The following is a 21,080-nucleotide window of genomic DNA, read 5'->3' as shown; positions in this document are numbered from 1 at the left end:
AGAAATGTCTGTGCCAATGAAGCACTGCTATTCTCAGCAGCATGGAATATTCCTCATACGTCTGGTTCAGGGAGCCATACTGTTGAGATTTTATGGGTACAGCATCTTCCCATGTCTAGAAGACACTTTCTGTCCTGGTCCTTCGGTTTTTGTACTCTTTCCGCCCCCTCTTCTTGGATGTTCCCTGAGCCTTGGATGTAGGGATGGTATTGTAGGTGAGTCGACTGGACCTGGGTCCCCGGCCACCACTTATTTTCTACATTTTAATCAGCTGTGGGTCTCTGTAATAACCTCCATCTGAGGCAAAAAGGAAGTTTCTTTGGTGAGGAGTGAGAGCTACACTTGCCTGTGAATATAAGGATGAATATTTAGAATGCGATGAGAAGATTTGCTGACTTAGGAAAATGGCAATAGTACATTTTCATCTAGGTGCTGGCATTTCCTAAGAGCAGAATCCCTGCAGGTTTCGTTTTTGAACTGTTACTGAATATATTTGGATTGTCACGTTCAGAAGTCCTGAGACTGATGTGAATCAAATTAAGTATACCGGTCTAGATTGGAAAAACTTAATCTCATAAATTACTCATGTCAAAAATACTGTAAAGCCCTTAAAAAGTCAATCTTTGAAGCAGGAAAAATGAGTGTTTGTATCACATTTGGTTGGAAACACTTCAACATAATGGTATAAGTAGATGCACCATGTTGCGATCTCATTTATGATGTAGCACCAACCATGAGTGTTTGTTAAGCGACAGCCGGAGAGGCAGCGGTGTGATAGCTGCTGGCACAGGGGGGTCCTTGGCCTCAGGAGGCTTCACTCTACTTGAAGAGGCAATATGAACACCAAAAAATTATCTTCTAGATATTCTACAAGAGAATTGGAAAGTTTGAGAGCTAAGGAAAGACGTGCATACCATTCTGTAATCGGAATTGACTTGGTGCGGGAGGAGGGAGTTGACAGGCTCTTCGGTGCCTTGGAAACATGTTTCCTTTCAGAAAAGGAGGCATCGCCAGCAAATCAAAGCAACGCAAAGATAAACAAAGAAATAAACACTGCCTGTCGCCCTAAACTTTGTATAGATTTGGTGGTCAAAAGCCATGCCAATCAGTTAGGCTTCTGTGTTTAGTCTTGGTTCCCAGCTTCGTGGAATTGAGAAGCATCCAGATGATTGGAAAGGCATGCTTCTGGGAGTGTCTGTGAGGGGGTTTTCAGACAGGGTGCACTAAGGGGGAAGGGGGAGACCCACCCTGAATACAGCCTTGGTTGGAGTCAAACGAAATAAAGGGAGAAGAAAGAGGAGACTCAGTTGCACAGGCCTCTGCCCAAGCTTCCTGGTGGCCTGGTTGTGAACTGCTCCCTGCAATGAAGGACTAGCCCTCCAATGCCATAAGCCCACAAAACTCCTTCTCTTGAAGTCTTTTTGGTCAGGTGGTGTTTTTGTTTTTTAACAAAACAACAAGACGTTAAAACCAGACCTCATACCATTTTTTTAAAAATGGATTTTTTAAAACTTAATTCTTAAATACATGTGACTATAATACTCAGCACTTGATTTTGTTACCCAGCATTTTTAAATCAGTTTAAGGATGTTTATGATATCTACTATGGAAGTTGTGTTCAGTGCGTTGCTAGGCACTGGATAGGAATGAGAAAGAACTCACAGTCCCCAGTCAACCTCCTGGAAGAGTGTTTTTGTCTCATCATAAGAAAATAGAACTTAGGCCACTCACATAGTTCCCAAGTTATGAAACTCAGTTTACATAAATTGCTAAGTAAATATGCATTTCCTTACACTGAATACATAGGAATTATTCTTCCACATACCCAGCCCCTTGCTCATACCCACTATATCCCCTATTAGTACTCAAATAAATGGTACTTAGTAGGTAGGGGCCGCAACTGTCCACTCGGCAAACCCACTGCCTTTGATTTCAAGTTCGAGGACCACATAGTATGACCATCCTGTGATCTCTGCCTCTCTTCCTTGTGCCACCTCTGCTGCCACTCATGGTTCACTTACTTGCATCTCAGGTCACTCTCTCCAATACATACAAAGGGGTCTCCTTTGGGTGCATACTATTTCTTCTGGGTCACTCTCTCCGATACATACAAAGGGGTCTCCTTTGGGTGCATACTATTTCTTGTGGGTCTCTCTCTCTGATACCTACAGAGGGCTCTCCTTTGGGTGATTCCTTCTGGCTTTGCCCAGTTACTGGGAAAGAACACTAGATCTCCTATGCTCCTTTTCTGGATCTCTCTGAACAAATCATCTCTCTCATCATGGATACTACATGTAAATAACGCAAGTGATCTTCCTGTATTGGGATAAGAAAAGAAAGTACTGTTTAAGTTTGAAAAAAAGGATAATGTCATTACCAGAAGCTTTTGAAAATAAGAAAAAGTTCCTTTAAGTGGGATTAAATAAATCTCTAAAATTTTATATATGTTTCCACCTCAAAATGTCTATACAATAATGGAATTTATATTATCAAAAAATTTAAGTGCCTTTTATAGGAAAACATTCTCTACTTCATTTTTCTTTGCAAAGGGATCCCATTTTATTAATAAAATATGTTTGACAGTCTGAGTTTTAGATGAACCTTCACACTGATTTTTACTATAATACACTTATAAAATGAGGGCATCTCATATAAGATATACTATCTTGAAATAAATGGAATAGATAACTCCCTTTGTATTCACTGAAATGGGAGAGATGAGGTGACAGGCATAGCTATAGGCTAAGAAAACCTCACAGACTAGGCTTGACATGGACTGTAAGCATCATGATCATAGTAGAGAGGAGGTAAAAGCCTAACTTAGGTTGTATAGTCTGGCAAAGGTGGATTTGGTCATTACGGAGTTTGCTGTTGTTTGTGGTCATTGACACCGGGTCTTGCTTTATAGTCCTGGTTAGCCTAGAACTCACAGCATAGAGCAGGCTGATCTCAGTTTTCCCAAATGGTGGTACAGATGCTCATTGTACACAACTAAAAATGGAGATTTCTTAAAGAAAGTGAGGAAAATGTTGATAAATTAAGATGAGGCCAATTTGTAGGTGTCTGAAGGTGTCACATGAGAGCGTTTAATGAGTATTTCTCTATAAATAAGGGAAAGCTATTGACGACTCGGAAGAACTAAATTCTCACCCTGAGACCTAGGACAGCATGGAAAGTGTCAAACAGTTTCAAGTTGTATAATGAAGAAGGCGAGAGAAGAAAACACACCAGAAAGGTGCTGAGCTCCATAAAGAATACGCTGTCAGGAAGGGAGAGCGCTTGAGTGAATAGAGTAAGGAAGGCGACAGCAAGTGCACGGGGCTCGATACTGTTCAAGGAAATTCTTGTGTGCTACGTGTAATTTGTATTTGTTTAACAGCCACCTTCAAAAGAAAACAAAATAGGCAGGAGAATTATGTTTAATAAAAGCCCCAGCATATTCATATAATTTTAACTTAAAGCTAACATAAAAATATTGATGAGATTATACAATTTTCATTGAGATTATTGATTAATATTACTGGTGGGCAGGAGAGACGGCTCATTAGTGAAGAGCAGTATCTGCTCTTCCAGAGGACCCACGTTTAGTTCCCAGCACCTGCAGAGTGGCTCACAACCATCTCTAACTATCATTTCAGGGGATGTGATGCTGCCGTCTGGCCTCCATGGCCTGCATATGATGCACAGACATACATGCATCCAGAGCACCCATATATGTAATTTTTTTAAAAAAATAAGCAAGCAAATAAATAATTTTTATTCTTATTGCTTCATACTAAATCTTTAGAATCAAGCATTTGCAAATATGCAAGCAAATACATCATTTTTAGTCTTATTGCTTCATGCTGAATCTTTGGAATCAGGAGTCTGTCTTATATTTACACATATCCCAATTTAACTAGCTACATTTCAAGTAGTTTCATAACTGCCTGTGGCTGGTGGCTATTATGTTGGACAGTGGGTTATTAGAACTGACAGATTACTTAGAAAATTTCTTAATTAAGATGGTGCTAAGTCTCACTACATTTTAGAAATGATAGTTCTATTTATCTCTCCTTCCTCTAGCCTTTTTGTCTAAGCTATTTGAAATTCCAGATTTTGTTGTTGTTATTATTATTATTATTATTGTTTTTTTAACCAGAACCCCAAACCACCAGACATACCCATGATGTATTGTTTCATTGCTTGGTGTTGTTGCTGCTCCATTTAATTCTGTTTTACTTACAATTTAATTACCCAAGTCAGTCTGAAGAAACCGTCATCTTTGTCAGTCTTAAAACTTACGATTATGAAATAATTTAGCACTGTGTCCGCAAAAATCTTCGATAAATACGGCATTTAATTCTTCATCTTTGAGAGTGGAGACTCTACTTTTCCCATTTCCCTGTGTGCGTCTGCATGTCTTCCCCAGCAGTGAATAGCTGATGTGAACAGCAGGCTTGTCAGTCTTCACTGTATGCTGAAGACTGGAGTACAAAGGGGGGCCTACTTCTATAGAACGCGAGCCAAGGACATTGTGTTCCATCTTTACAATGAGATGCAGATTTCCTATTAAAAAGGCCAATCCATCATTTCAAAAGGTTGAATAGGATGGTGCATTAAGAAAACCCAGCTGCTTAAATTTAGGGCATTGAAAGCCATCCAATATTTTTAAAAAGAAAAAAAATGTTCTCTGGGTCTTAAGCATTTTCATTTGATTATGTATTGGAGAGGGTTTTATTCAATCTAGACTGGCCTCTTAGAATTCTGCCCAAAAATAGTTTGACGAGTGTTTTAAGTAAGTTGGACTCAGCTCTGATACCTCATTTACTTGAGTAATATATTTTGCTATTTAACATATCCATGCATTTATGAATAAATTATCAATTGTATACAGGAAATACTGAAATGGGCTCACAGTGCACTCTGCTCTTGCATCTTTTTCCGAGGTCTCCTCCACCACTCCCGCTGAGTTTCTTTTATCTTTTTTCATTGCTTTGAAGGCTTTGTTTGCCAGAGCGGCCATTTTGTTTTCCAACCAGCTTCCTTCAACTTTTGCCGCCCTTTCTTTCCACCGTCTTATTTTTGTGGTTAAGTATAGAGTCATGCTTTTTTTTTTTTTATTTTGGGGGTAGGGGAGAGGGGAAAGGACTACTCTGATGTACTTTCCTCAGTTTTCCCCTAATTTAGGAGCAGAAAAATGGCAAGATCAGTGTTATCCCCCCGCAATCCAACACTGCACGCGCTCTGCTCCTGAGCCATGAGCGCTCAAGCAGCCTGTATGCTGGAGGAGCGGCAAAGCCCCTGGCAAGCATCCTGTGTGAGGCACAGTTCCCATAGGCAACCACAGATGTGTCAGAATCAGAGTTCTGAGTATGTGCTCCGGCTCTGGCATCTCTGTCTTCCTCACACAGAGGGCTACTGTTGAGCAAGTGATGCTAATGTGATCTGGTAATAGGTTTTTACTAGGCTTCCTAAACTGTTTGCCTCTTGCCTGTTCTATGGGTTTTTATTTTATACATTGTATTTATAATACAAGGTATTGTAATATTTATATATATATATATATACATATACACACACATTGTCCCTGGGCCAATCTTCTTTGGCATTTGGTTTGGTCACATTTGCAAGCCTTGCCTTTCCAACAGCCATAGTCTTTATAAAGAATTGTCTGAATTAATCTAATCCTAACGGGGTTTTCTTCCCCAGTAAGCGAAAAAAAAAATTCTGAGTTGTGTAAAAGAATCTTTTTGTGGATCTATACTTCATATTAGACCCAAATGAAGGGAAGGTTTTCTGTGTTTTATCTCAGTTTATGGGGTATTTCATACCAGGGTCCTTGGGCTTCCATACTCCCCTGCCAATGCTGGCTATCAAAACTGCTTAGGCTGCAAATAAAATGCGAAATGAAATCCATCTGGCATTTCTCATTGAATTAGGACCAGAACATTTTTGTTAAATATTAACAGATGGCTAAATTCTTAATATCAAACTAACATTTCCAAACATCTAAGGGGACCCACATGAGGGGGCAAGGGATGGAGGAGCACGTGTTCTCTCCCTCTCAGAGTCCTTCCCGTACACGCCCCCTCCCCCACCCCTGGGCTTTCAACCCATGTGCTGGGAATCACTGAACCCTCCTGTCTCTTGGTAGCTGGTGTAAAAGTAGCGTTTGATGGCGTCAAGGTAATGCAATCAAGCGTTATGGAGTGGTAGTCAGTTTGGGAGGTGTGCTGCTGTCGTCAGGCTGCTTTGCTAAAGTCTTCTTTCTCTCTCACCCCTGAATACCAGGAGAAAGAAAAGAAATACATGCTTCCTCTGGACAACCTGAAAGTCCGGGATGTGGAGAAGGGCTTCATGTCCAGCAAGCACGTCTTTGCTCTCTTTAACACAGAACAAAGGTAAGACAGTGAAGTCGCTTTTGGCTTAAGAATTTTTTGTTTACATTTTGTATTTTTTCCCAGTCAGGATCTCAGGTAGCTCAGGCTAGCCTGGAGTTCGTGCTGTAGCCATGGCTGGCCTTGAACTCCTAATCCTCCTGCCTTCACCTCCCCCAAGTGTTGGAATTACAGGCAAGTATCACTATACTTGTTTTCCTTAGGCTGGTTTGGTATTTTTAGCATCCACTATGGGTTATAGCTTCAAAAAATTAAAACATCGAGTCAGAACAATCTTCAAATCCTGGTTTATTTCCTGGTTTTCCAGCAGGCACAGAATTCTTGCCAAATCATTTCTTAAAACTCCATTTTACAACCTTATGGCTGTCCTTGTCTGGGTTTATTGTTTACAAATTTACAAATCCTCACCGTGGCTTTGTTTGTTTGTTTTTATTTTTGCTGGGGAGTGAGGAATTAAAACAATTGTACAGAAGGCTAAAAAAAAAATGGAGGGTGATCGATGACCATTTTGTAAGCTAGAAAGCAGAGTCTCAATTCTTTTGTCTTTCTTAAGATCACACAGCTCAGACCTGAACCCAGAGAAGGAAGCTGAGTCAGGACCTTGGTCTACATCCCTTCTTGCATATTCCTTGTGGATTTTCCTGTTCTCTCCTTCTATTGCCGCTGAAGAGCATCAAGGCTTGGCTTAGTGCTAACCACCGACCATCACTCCATGATCCCGCTCTTCAGTAAAACTAAACAGTGGAATTAAACAACAAACGGGTGGAAATGGCTATAGTCAGACAAAAACAATAAAGGGGTTTTGTTTTGTTTTCCCCTCAAATGGAAATGTTACAGGAAAAGCCCAATCTGTGTAAGTTAATGAGAAGTGAGTCACCAGGTGGCAGGGTCTAATTCTAACCCATGTTTCCAGGCTGCGTTCTCTCTTTATTTAGCAATAAATGAAGTTACTTGATTAGGTTCAGTGACAAGCCTAGGGTCAATCACACAGTTAATCAAAACAGCACAAGGAGACTTCTTCCTACATTCCCAGTCAGTTGCTCAGAGTGACTCAGAATACAAAAATACTTGGAAAAACCACAAGAGCGAACCATTTAAAGAATCAAGGGGAAGGAAAATTAAATACCACTCTTCAGTGAAATTGTGAAATGGGATTCCCCCCCACCCTTTGGAGGACCTGGTGTTATGTGAAAGAAAGAAAAACCTACCATTGAAAATGATAATGAGTAAAGAAACTTAGTAGAGCAGCAGTGATCCTCGGGGCAGAGCTCAGGACTGCTCATAGCTCTTGCGCCCTGGAGAATCTGAAGATCCCACAGTCATCATAAGGGTGTGCTCTGCGTGAGTTCTAGGAACCGGAAGTCAACATATTGTAATGCTCCATCTGTCCAAAGGTTGAGTTATTAAAGAGCTTGGAACAGAAAGAAATTTACAACTGTGGGTATTAGAAAGTATAAAAGAGTCACCAAAGTAATATTCTAGATTTCAGAAAACCTAGATCTTCTGGAATCCTTGAATTCTAAAAAAGATACTAAATTTTGTCATCCCCCAAGGATCTCTGCCAGGACACGGATGCCCCAAGCAACATATTTGCCATATTTTTCTTTGAAATCTTGAGCCCCTTGAATGGTTTTTGTGCTGTCCAGGTCTGCCAGGACAGTATTGATCGTAAGTGGGAGTCCCTATCCTGTTTCTGATTTCAAAGTGAATTCTTTGAAAGGTTTTAGATTTAAGTCCTTTTAGAAAAATATCCGATATCAGATGAGGAGCCTTTTTTGTAGTCCTTGGTTCTCAGGTTACTTTGTACACTTTCAAAGCAAGGCAAGCTGATCAGTTTTTATCAGTGTCTCCACCTGCAAGGCTATTTAATTTTTCCTGCTATATTCTGCTTGTATGGTGAAACACACTTTAGGTTTTCTAATGAGGAATCATCCTTGCTCTCCTACTGTCATGGTGGAACATATGTACTACGCATTCTTGACGTAAAATTGCTAGTATTTTATTGCAGTTATGTTCACAAGGAAAAGTGAGTTCCAAAAAATACCCTTGGTTGGCAAGGTTGAGTCTCAAGGTTCTTAGCTCATGAAATCCCATGGCATTAACCCTAATTGTTCTTTGGAACATTTTCTTTAAAACTGGGATTAATTGCTAATTGGCTTTTTGGTTGAAGTCATTGCTAAAATCATCTAGCCCGAAAGGTGTTTTTAAAAGAAATTTTGATTAATAAGTATTTGAGAATTTTATATAAGTGTTCAGTGTATTTTGATCCTGTTTCCCCTTATCACCTCCCCCAACTCCTCCCAGATCCATCCCCTACTTCCCCACCTCTTACAAAATTTGTGTAATGTTTTTCTAACACACCAAGTTTAACTGGAGCTGCCCCTATACAAATGGGTATGGGGCCATCCGCTGGAGCATGGTCATAAGTGTAAAAACCAGGGGCCACACTTGTGAAAACACTTGTCTGTTCTTCCCCCGCACGTCATCCACTGTCAATGGAGACTCAGCAGGGAACTGGGGCTAATGAACCACCAGTATCAAAAGGTGGTTTTGGCAAGTAGACAGTTAACTCTGACTTAATCTATTAGTCATTGCACACTGTAGAGATAGTCTATATTTTATTTGAACCAGCTTATGTAAATTATACCTTTTTCTTCAATCTATTTTCAAATAAATTTTTTCTAAGTATCTTATTGCTTTCTTATTTTTAATATCTCAGATGTTTCTGAGAATTTTTTGTTGGCTTGTTTTTTGAGACAGAATTTCCCTGTAACTTTGCAGCCTGCCTTGGAACCTGCTCTGAAGACCAGGCTGGCCTCGAACTCCTAGAGATTCACCTGCCTCTGCCTCCCGAGTGCTGGGATCAAAGGTGTGTACCACCAATATCCAGCTCTGAGACTTGGCATCTTTATCTCTGATATTAAACTGTCCCCTTTTTCACTCCGTGATCCCCTTGTCAGAGTTTTGAGTTATTGTCAAAGAAACAGCTTTAGATTTTTTTTCTTTATGGTGTAAATTTTTTTCTACTTCAATATTTTTTTTTCACTTTCTGCCATATATCTTCCTCGTGTTTTCTTTGTCAGTTGGATGTATAGCTCACCAGCTGGTACCCTTATTGTCCCCGGCTGCTTTCTACAAATATTGGTTATAATATTTTCACCAGTGTTCAGTTCTTTTTTTCAGTGTTTTCTCTTCCCTTTGAGTTATGCAGAAATGTGTTTCACGTTTTATAATGCACAGAATTTTGGTGTTTGTTGCTGTTTGTCTCTAACTTAATTGTATTGTGGTCAGAGAATGTGGTCTGGCACATTCTGGATTTTCATAAGTGCTTCATGCATGTTGGAGAGCGTGTCTTCACTAGTTAGAGGTGCAGGTTTCTAGGTCATGCTTGTTGATTGCATGATCTGATTTACGCTGTTGCTATCTTATTTTCATTGTGAGTCATTCAAACATGTAGCAAGGGCATAAGGCAGCTACTGTGTGTTATGTTTCTCTAGGCTTTAAAATAGTACTGTGAATGAAACTGAAAAAAAAAGAAAACAACCTTGAATGTAGATTATATTCCGAAGGGGATTGACAAGGGAGACAGTTAAAAAAGTTATAAACAACTATGTTCACACCCACTTTGTTATGAATTTGAGCAAGTCTGTCAATTGCTGGGTTGTTTTATTTGTTTGATTGATTTTGTTTTGTTCTTTGAGGATAATCTGTGATTTTGTATTCATTAACACTTAGAATTTTTAGGGTGAGAGAGATGACTCGGTGGCTAAGAGTACCTGCTGCTCTTGCAGAGAGCCCAGGATTGGTTCCCAACATCCATATCAGGCAGCTCACAACTGCCTGTAGCTCTGGCTCTGGGAGATTTAACACCCTGTTCTAGCGTTTATGGACATTACACTCATGTGTACAAATTCACACATAGAGATACATATATGCATACACATAATTAACATTAAATATTTTTGTGTGGAAAATTCTAGTTTAGCCTAGCCATTATTTTTTAAAATTGTTTTTATTGAGCTATATATTTTTCTCTACTCCTCTCCCTTCCTCTCCACTCTCCTTCTACCCTCTTCCATGATCCTTTTTGCTCCCAATTTACTCAGGAGATCTTGTCTTTGTCTACTTCCCACGAAGATTAGATCCATGTATGTCTCTCTTAGGATCCTCTTTGTTGTGTAGATTCTCTGGGATTGTGAATTGTACACTGTTTTTTCTTTGCTTTATGTCTAAAAGCCACTTATGAGCGCATACATATTATATTTGTCTTTCTGGGTCTGGGTTACCTCAATCAATATGATGTTTTCTAGCTCAATCCTTTTGTCCACAAATTCCAAGATGTCATTATTTTTTTTTCCTCTGTGCAGTGCTCTATTGGGTAAATATACTACACTTTCCCTATCCATTCTCTGGTATAGGGGCATTTAGGTTGTTTCCGGGTTTTAGCTATTACAAATAATGATGCTATGAACATAGTTGAGCACATGTCGTTGTAGTATGTTGGGCATCCTTTGGGTATATGACCAAAAGTGATATTGATGGGTCTTGAGGTAGGTTGTTTCCTAAAATCACCATATAAATTTCCAAAGTGTCTGTACTAGTTTGCACTCCCACCAGCAATGGAGAAGAGTTCCCTTTACCTCCCCAGCATAAGCTGTCATTGTTGTTGCTAATATTTGAATTCAACCCTAGTTCTTCCACTACTTTATTCAATAGAATATACCACAAATGAACATACAATGCATGTTTAGATTTCCTGACAAGATTACCAAGTAACTTGCTCACCTTTCTTCTGGCACTAAATCGGTTTCCCTTTGATCTTGTTCTTCACTCTGGAGTACATCCTGAAGAAATCCTCTCAGTAGTTGCTACTTGGTTAAAATCCTCAGATTTGTGTTTGTTTTCTTTAAAATGCTTTTATCTTGACCCTGTTTTTGAATAGGGCTTTCACTGGATAGCAAACTGCAAACTATCGTTCTATCCCATTACGTTGAAGGTCTTTCTCATCTCGGACCTACTTCAGTCCTCCTCTGGAGAGGTCAGCTGTCAGGCCCTTTGTTGTTCCCTTTAAAAGATAATCTGTATTTTCTTACAAGTTCATTTTTATCTTTAGTATTTTGAAATTTAAATATAATTTGTTTATATGGATGCATGTTGTTTTGTGTTTTCTGCTTGAGATTTATTGTACTTCTTAATTCTGAGGGCTCATGACTTTGCAAAACTCTGTGATGTTAAGTTTGTTGTCTTTGCTTATACCAGGCTTTTTCTTTTTGGTCCACCAACCAGCTCCCAGGTCATGACATGGAGACTTAATAGTTATGAATGTTTGGCCTAGTTTTGACTCATTTCTGACTAGCTCTTTTAACTTAAATTAACCCTGTTTCTTTTTATCTATCTTTTGCCTTGGGTTTTTCCCTTCTTTTCTTTCTGCCTTTATATCTTTCCTATCTGACTGGCTGGTGGATGCCTGGCTTCTGGCCCCAGGCATTTTCCTCATTCTCTCCTCCTCGTCTCTCATTTTTTTTGAACCTAGATTTCTTCTCCTATTTATTCTCTCTGCCCGCCTGTCCTGCCTGTCCTTTCTCTGTCTAGCTATTGGCTATTCAGCTCTTTATTAAACCAATCAGGTACCTTAGGCAGGCAAAGTGAAACAGATATAACATATATTTACATAATTAAACACACATCCTTACATCATTAACAAAGACAGCATTAACAAATGTAGCACCCCTTTACATGGTTAAAGTAATATTCCACAATAGTCTCCCCTTTCTTGTTTCTCATTATAAATCTCATACAGATACATGCTTGAATTTTTTTTGTCTTTTCCCCATGTATCAAACCCTCTGTTCATGAGCTGCATGTTTCTTTGTGTCTTGTAGCTCACTTTTTGGTACCACTTTCCAGTTTAATTGACTCATTTTTGCTCAGACCACAGTAGCTTGCCAGTTATTTTTCTTTGGTAGGGGACTATTTTTTTCCAATTCATTTTTTTTTTTGCCTAAGAATGTGACCTTTGGAGAGTACTGACTCTTTCTCGTATTAGTTCCAAGGTACTGTTCCTGTCCTTTGGAGTACCTGGAATTTGAGGACCACCTTTGGATTTCATCCAACAGCAAAAATGGAAGAAGACTTATTTTCCTTTTGGTGGGAAGAGCTAGGGAGATGTTAGGATTTTTTTTCTTTGTTCATTTTGGAAAGAGCTTAGATTTAATAATGCTTTTAAATTTTAGATGTCTTATAGGAAAGAGGTTTTAAATTTTTCATTCAGTCACCTTGGTTGAAATGACCAGTTGTTTTTATTATCATAAGGTCATAGAAACCCAAAACAGTGTTCCTGACTTCTGCTAGGACTATAGTAACATGGAAGGCCAGTCTGGGCTCTAGGATATGTCCAAACCAATAGGAAAGATGGTAAGCTCTCATTCTCTTATCTCTTCCAATTCTAGTCTGTTACCCATGCCAACATGTCTATTCAGTGGTTCTTCATTATCGGTCATGCATCTCAGTATTGGTGCTCTAAAGGAAATAGATGTTGTGATGGTGTTTTGAAGACAATTGCAATTGTCAGTGAGTGTCCTATAGATCCATTTTATACTGCTCAATAAATAAATAACAAAAAGAAAAGATGTAATCTGGTTACCGAACTATCATGCATGAAACAAATGGCCTGCAGTGTGTTTGATCACGTTTAACCAGAGTAAGCGATAGTGTGCACTCCTCCCTAGTGGGTACACTGCAGTGCTGGAGTAGCAAGGAGCACAGGATGCACCCACAGTCAATAGTGTTAGCATTATGGCAGGTGGCCTCTCAATGGCTCACATCATGAATGGGTGTAGAGGAACCAGGAAAAGACTGTCCCAAATATAAAGTAGCATAGGTCAGAGCAATTGATGGGAAATGCTGCCCAAGCGGTTACCTTTTCTGAAAAAGCTAAACTCAAAGGAAGGGGAGCACAGGTGGAAAACATACCCAATCCTCTTGTTTCTGGAGGGTTGTAGACTTGGGCCTCCCTTGTAAGCACATGGGCTTTGATCCCCTGAGTAGAGAAGAGGGCATGGATCTGTGTATTTATTGAGGTCCATATCCGTAGGTAACTCTATCAGCAGTATCTTTTCCCACTTGTATTGATGCTGAGGCTGTATTTCTAAACTGACTTTCTTCTGAAAGAAGACATTACAGAAATGGTAGTGTTCTCTTGCTTGCCTTTAGATCAGCAGTTCTCAACCTGTGGGTCACAACAGTCCTTACACAGGGGTTGCCTAAGACCACCAGAAAGCACAAATGCTTACATTATGGTTCATAACAGTAGTAAAGTTACAGTTATGAAGTAGCAACAAAAATAATTTTATGGTTGGGGTCACAACATGAGGAGCTGTAGCAAAGGGTCTCAGCATTGGAAAGGCTGAGAACCGCTGCTCTAGATGGATAACTTGGTTAATTTAGAGAAATGGCTTCTAAGGATCTCTCTTGTGTTCTATATTTTACTCCTCTTTTCCATAACAACAGACTCACACAAGGCTCAAAGTTGGGAGTCCCTGCGGAATGGTCAGAGCTGGTAACAGAGTATCTGTGCTAAAGTATCATGACTTGCTAGAGTTTCCTGGGGCTTTAGAGATAATCTTGTTTCTCCTCTTTTTCTTATAGGTTAAAGATCTAATCTTAAGAGGTAGTTGTCTTTCCCTGACCACAGAGGCGGAACCATGCCCCAGATCCAATATCTGCTAGCCGCTTCTGACTTTAAATGCTGACTGTAGGGAGTGAACTGGAACCTTATTGGTGCCTTTAACTAGACTATGACTTGTCTAGTTAAAGACTTTAACTAGTCCATGAAGGAAAACAGTGAAAAGTTTGAACTTCTTGTGCAGGCTCTGCAGTTTTCTCTCAGGGCTTACACATGCCCGTGGATGCTTTTGGTCTCCTTTTTAGAGCCCTGTGTGGAAATGGCCTACCTTCCTATTTCCCGGTTCCTGAAATCCTGCTTTAGCCCTTGCCGTTCATGTCGCAGCATGATTCCTAGGAGCTCATTCCCTTGCTATTTCAGCTCTCCACTATAAAGTTTAAAACTGTTTCTCTGTGGCCTCGCATCATCAGGGGCATGGGAATCGATGTATTTAACGTCCCTTTTTTAAAAGCCTTCAGTGTCCGAGTGAATTAATATGATCTTTATGAGTCTGGTGACCAGATTTTAGAGCCATTCTAAACAGGGCTCCAGTGCTAAGAACTTTATGAAAGGAAGGATCTGTTTCTAGTCACGGTGACTCCAGGACTTCAGAAGAGCGAGCTTCACACCCAGGCTGATTTATTCTGCCTACGCTTTAGGCAAGAATATGCAGTTCCCAGCCATCTCCTGGCTCTTCCAAAGACGATGTCCTAAATCCCCAGGGTGCAGACCTACCTGGCCCCTCATTGTACTCTGGTCTCACATTAATCGCCCCACCATACATCACAACTCCAATCTAAGTGGAAGAATTCCTATCCTTCATTGTGGCATAGTCTAAACCATGGGTTGGAATGTTCCCTCGGGTTTTGTTCCATTTGATTTTGCTAGGCATGCCATGCTTCCTCTCGGGGGAAGTGTGTCTGCATAATGGCCTCACTGTGCTGGTCTTCAGCTTGAAGGTCATGCTAAGGCCCATTTGGTCCCAGGTATGTCAGCTCTGGTAGCCAGCTGAGATCTGTTTCTGTCTAACGGGGTGGCAGGGCAGCCGCACAGTATTTTCTGAACACTCCCTGGGGTTGTCAGGTTTTGTTTTCTTTTAAAATAAGGCATTCTTTCTTTGACACTGCTTTGTAGCTCCAGCTCAGGATACGGCTTATTAATAACACCAAGTATTTCCATTCGATTCCGCCCCCCTTTCCTATAGAAAGTGATTTTTAGGATGTCTCGCCACTCCACTTTGTCCCCAGCTTGTTGTTGACACCCAATAAATGTCAAAGAATGCTGTCCTGTAGTTACTGCATGCTCTTTAGGTGTTCCAGAAAGAACAGCCCTTTATTCTCATTGCTGGGTGATGTTTTTCCACTTGTTAGTTGAAAATGAGGTTGGGGTCAGGTTTCCCCATTATATTCCTTTATGGCTGGGTTTCTATATTAAGACATGCTTCATGCTTTAGTTGCTTGTGAAAATGCTAAATTAAACAAATATGCTGTGCTTAATATCGTATACAATGCCTGCTCTAAAAGGTTATATTTCACGTGGACGTGGTTGGATGCCGTGTCTCTGTTAGAGAGGAAGCAGTGGCTCTTCTCTAAGCCAAGAGGGCAAATGCTCAGAGTTGATGAACTTTAGTAGGTCCACGCATGTCCTACTTCCTCTGGATTAGGAAGTGAACTATTACATAGGCACTCAGTGCAGTTATGTGTATAAAAACACAAGACACCTGATGAAATAGTTTGTATCCCACTGTTCTTGAAACAGTGCATAAGGCATTGCTTTCTGCTTCAGAGTGTTCTTTGTGGTCTGATTCAAGGTAAGATTTCTGAGTCAGATGAAGATTCATTCTGCAGCCATCCCAGAAACCCACACAGAGAAATGAGATGGTGTGTTACCCCACTTTTCCCACAGAGGGTGGGTAGGTGGGTCACCCTTCTAGTAGGGATGTTTGTAATCTTCTCTAACTCCAAGAATCTGGTGGAAGAAATAGCGTATTAGCTTGAGAGTAGAACCTCTTAATAACTATCAGTGTGATAAAGAATATATGAATTATAAAAACCCATACAGTTCTTTGTATTCTTTCTGTAACTTCAAGGCATTTCCCAGGCTTGGAATATATGAATATATGCACAGACACACATACATACACACATACACACAGAGAGAAATACACACAAGACACACACAGACACATAGATACACACAAGACACACACAAGACACATACAGACACACATACACAGAGTTACACACAACACACAGAGATACACACAAGACACACAGAGCTACATACAAGACACACATACACACAAGACACACACATATACACAAAGCTACACACAAGACACACACATACACACAAGACAACACATATACACAGAGCTACACACAAGACACACACAAGTCTGAGACCATCTGACCTGTGGTATTCCCTCTGAGAGAGAACACTAGCACATAGGCAGTGGTCAGTTGTCAGTAGTGTCCCTACGACAAACGTCAACAGTTTGTTGAAGGGCTGGAGAGCCTGAGTAGACATTTTAGCAGATGGCTTTCTTAAGACAAGTGACATGATAAAGCAATTAAAATATTGTTACAGGATTTGTAACTACCTTCACCGTTAGGCTACTGTCCATGGAGAGGCTGTTTACCTCCTTTATTGATCTGATCCTAGGGCTCAGTGCAGTTATGGCCATTTGAGAGTTCAGTAGCATGAAGTCTTCTCCTGCTTTATGGAGAAGATATGAATGCTGTCACTTGCTACTAAAGAATTCTTTCGGTCAATCTAGAAGCCCAGAACCCCAGACCTAGCACACTGAAAACAGAAATTGTTGCTTTGCGTTCTAATAGTGGGTATAATAGCTTGAAAAAAAGGAAACTATTTCCTTAAAAAGCAAGATCCTGAGCATTTTCAGTTATATACTATATAACTGATATTCAAATCAGAACAAAATCCTAAGATAGTGCCCTTTTAAAAGAATCCTCGAATTATGGACGTTGTATTACAAATTGTCTCAATCCTGTTCTTACCATTTTGCTTCCATTATTTAAAAATGTTCTTTAAATATTGGCATCTAGACAATACAATGTAAAAATTTTTCACTTAAATCTAACCAGGTACCAAACCTGAGATTTTCTTTTCCCATCCCACAGTGCTGGGAATTGAACCCAGGGCCTTGCACATGTTAGGCAAGTGTTCTACCACTGAGATATACTCCCAGTCCTGTGTTTTATTTATTTATTTATTTATTTATTTACTTATTTTATCTTGAAGGTTATCCAAAAGACAGGATTTTCATTCTCTCGTCCTGGATTTCCCCTTCTGTCTCTGCTGTGACCGTCAGACTCACGTGGGTCACAGGTTTTTGCAGACTGTCTGGTTGTGGGTGTTTTGAATGGTGGCATTGAATTCCCTCAGCCTAGAAAGGCAAACGCTATCTTTTCTCTCGTTGGTGAGCTAGACGTTTAACAAATCGGTGAGTGACCATTTCATACCTGAGAGCCATATCCTTGGGTCAGCCCCACACTGCAGCACAGCCGCGACCATGTGCCCTCTGTTCTGGACACCATGATAGTTTCCCAGTTTTTGCTGCTGCAGAAATCCCCATTATGAGTGACTCTGGTTGTAAAATAGCATCATTAGAAAATCCTAGGTGCTGCAGAAGTGGGAGAAAGAGATTTTCAAAGGGGAGCCTAGAGACAGATGTAGTTAGAGAACCAAAATTAACTGCCCACTTGAGTTATTTCATTCACCTACTATCCTAAGACAAAAATAAAATAAGATCTTATGAGATTTTTGTGAACCAAGTCAGTGATAATTGATTTCACAGCTAAGATAAATTCTCATGGAAAGCTCCATAATTGCTTGAGTATGAAATGCCTGTGGCTTGAAACAATCAATTTATATTCTTCTCTTATTGGCTTTCAAATTAAAGTCTGAAATGAAATAGAAGCATGATCGTCTACTTGGATAACTGTGTCTGCCTTTACTGGCAGGGGAAATAGGAAGTTTGTGCTCTAGGGCTTTCTGAAATGTCATCAAAATGCTTTAGAAGGATTCTTTGTGCCTGAGACACCTATTTGTAGTCTGTATCTATTTTCCTAGAGAATTAAGCATTGTTTTCCTCGACAGCCTTTCATGTCTCAAACAAAAGAATTGATAGAATCAGCTGGCAATCTAGAACCAGCCTTCTTTCAAGGACTTAGAATAGAGTTGTATCTTAGCTGCTGGGGATTTGGGTCAAAGTGTCTGAAGCCTGATGTCCAGAGAGTTTGTCCAAATGCTGCAGTAATAAATGAGCCCAACATGGCTGTGAAGTTCAAGAACAAAATGATCTTATGTTCTTCGCAGTAAGTTTGCTTTCCTTCTAGGGCTTCAGAACACATCGCCCTCTCCCTGCAGATTTCCCAGACTGATTTGCTGATGGGCAAACCCCTCCCCCACTGCCCACCACATCCCTACTATCTTCTTCAAACAAACACTTGTCTTGGGACTGGAGTGTGCCTCCACTTAGGAAGCCAATGTTTATTGATAATAGGACAACAATCACTACTTGTACACACGCTACAGAACACTAAATGATTTGTTTTAAAACACAGCCTTGACATGGGCTGATGTCGCAGGAAGTGTCAAGAAAAAGTCCAGCAGAGGATCATCCCATCTTGAGTGAGACTAGCCTGAAGGACCAATTTTTAGACATATGACTGACTGTTCATAAATAAGATTGGACTTCTATATTAAAGATTTCCTTTTTCCTCCTTGAAGACTCAGGAGTCATTCTGAAGGGAAAGGGATTGTATCTCTAGGTGTGAACTGGCTTGACTTGGGCTTTTATTTTCAATAAAATTCATTCTGGTTAGTTCACAAGAAGGGTAGATTTAAAAGAACTTACCTTCAGGAGCTTCCATTCAGGCAGTGTGGTTTGGGGTAGCATGGCAGCCCCAGGCTGAGGCCATCAGAGAGGCGGCCAAAGGGTCAGGTGTTTGGGTCAGTACGAAGACCTTCTTCAAAAGTGAATAGCAGGACTTGAAAAGTTCCCTCGCTGGGTGTAGTCTGAAGGAATTTTTTGAGTCCCCCAAACCCTTTGGCAGTCTTGGAAGGTCTCCCAACTAAGGGCATATTTTAGTGACAATTGCAATAATCAAGTTTTTTGAGATGACCTTCAGAATACTGTCAAACAGTTTGCCTGTCAAAGAGAATAAAATGGCATCAAATAGTAGACTAAGCATGAAAAATCCAAGGAGGATTAATCTTCAAGCCCATGGCTATTTCAATCCATCGGCAGATAAATAAGGGGTCCATGGCCCTCTCTGGCAGACACAATGTTTCCTCACATGGCCAGTGTGGCCATACACTGCCCTGCACTGCTGAAGCAGACCACTGCCCAGACTCTTCCGTGTGGAAGGAATAAACAGGCTTTAACTCAGGCCCAGACTTGGATATGCGCGGCTGTGTGAGGATGACTGGGCGGCCCCCAATCAAGTGCTCATTGTAATCCCAACTTTAAAAGTAGCAATCTGCAAGCCAGGATTCTTTCCCATAACTTAATATTTCATATGTACTCTATTTTATTTTCTGTCAGCCACTTTATGGTAGTGTCAACATACCCATAAAGAATGTTCTTAGAGGCCATACCTTCTGAGGAAAAAAAATTGCTCTGAAAATCCCAACCATTTGTCTTGCTTAAATGATAGGATTCTGCTTCAGTCTGCTGCGTTAATCCAGGGGAAACTCCTGGCGTGTGTAATTAATTTTAATTAACACAGAGCCCCTCAGCGAAGGGAAGTGACATGGCGCACACTTTGGTAGAGAATGTTAGTCACGCTTTGTGTTAGCCCCAAGCAGATGCATGATTTCGTAAAGAAAATATTTACAAAGTCTAGCTGTAGTGAGTGTCTCCCCCGCCCCTTTATTTTCCTTTTCCGATTTTGAAACTGCCTGTGTTTATTTCTTGGATTCTGGGGAAAGTGCTCTGCGTATACAGGAAGATATTCCCCAAAAATACGACGCTGAGGAACAGTTTTCATTACTGAGATCTCACTGCCTTCACTTTCGGTGTCTATGTCAAATCCATGCCTCTCTACAATCATTTACAGGCCTAAGTATGGCCCATGTGGGGCTTATACAATTAGATAATAAACCAGAGTCATTTGAATATTATAAAATGATTTTGCTTTAGAGAATATTGAGTGCTTAAGGTGTATGTGCCTAAGTCTGTGTGTGTGTATGTGTATGGTGTGTGTACACTTGTATACGTCGTGTGTGTATGTATGGACACATGTTGTGTGTAGTGTGTATGTGTGGTGTGTGTATACATGTGTGCGGCATGTATGTGTGTAGTGTGTATGTGGTGTGTGTATTTTAGCCAGTGAATTAGCATAGATATCTCAATGTGCTTGATCCTTTGGGAAGATTATAAACAAGATCTCTATCAATAATGCCTCAGTGTGGTTTGGGTACCCTTTCTCACTCAAAATTTATCAATGACCCCAGAGAGTCTTGTATGTGTTTTATGAGCTGTATCAGAAACTTTGTGAGCCTACTCCTATTGACTTCACATTGCCACTTGAAATTGACTTTTGCACATAGTAGGAACATTACCCAACAGACTAGGCAGATGCTAACCTCAGAAAGTCAGCTGACAAACATCTGTCAGCCTGACATCAGTTAGAGCCATTATTAGGAAATAAAAATGAGAAAAATTTAAAATACTTATTAAGTCACTTAAAAGTAGCCATTTCATGTTAACACAAATAGTACGTTTTTAATGGAAAAATACTTTTAAAATTAGTGAGAAAAGTGGCATTGTTTTTACAATCCTGGAAACCTCTTTAATGTGTGGCTTAATACAACACAGCTGGATGCTTGTATCTGATTCTGCTTTTAATCTGCTACAATATGTTGTTTTGGTTGAAATATATGGAGAAAATCCGGCCTGATAGAAATCTATAGTTGGAAAGTGAAAGAGTATTTTAATAACTTTTCCAGATAACTGTGGGTTTTCCACATTGATGCTGCACCAGAACTCAACAAGTGGTACGTTCTCA

At 40.2% G+C, this 21,080-nt stretch overlaps 1 protein-coding gene across 5 annotated transcripts in view; it reads left to right on the top strand.

The window, feature by feature from the left end:
- Dnm3 (dynamin 3) overlaps window positions 1-21,080 on the top strand; it is a 471,739-nt gene that overhangs the window by 334,372 nt on the left and 116,287 nt on the right. For all 5 annotated transcript variants that reach the window (XM_075988409.1, XM_075988405.1, XM_075988406.1 and 2 more), the window contains one exon: window positions 6,274-6,383. In XM_075988409.1, coding sequence (XP_075844524.1) covers window positions 6,274-6,383 — 110 coding nt within the window. The remainder of the gene's footprint in view (window positions 1-6,273; window positions 6,384-21,080) is intronic.

This window comes from Microtus pennsylvanicus, chromosome 10, assembly GCF_037038515.1.
Source record: "Microtus pennsylvanicus isolate mMicPen1 chromosome 10, mMicPen1.hap1, whole genome shotgun sequence".
In the NCBI taxonomy this organism is placed as follows: domain Eukaryota; kingdom Metazoa; phylum Chordata; class Mammalia; order Rodentia; family Cricetidae; genus Microtus; species Microtus pennsylvanicus.
This window is presented reverse-complemented; position numbering and strand designations above follow the sequence as displayed.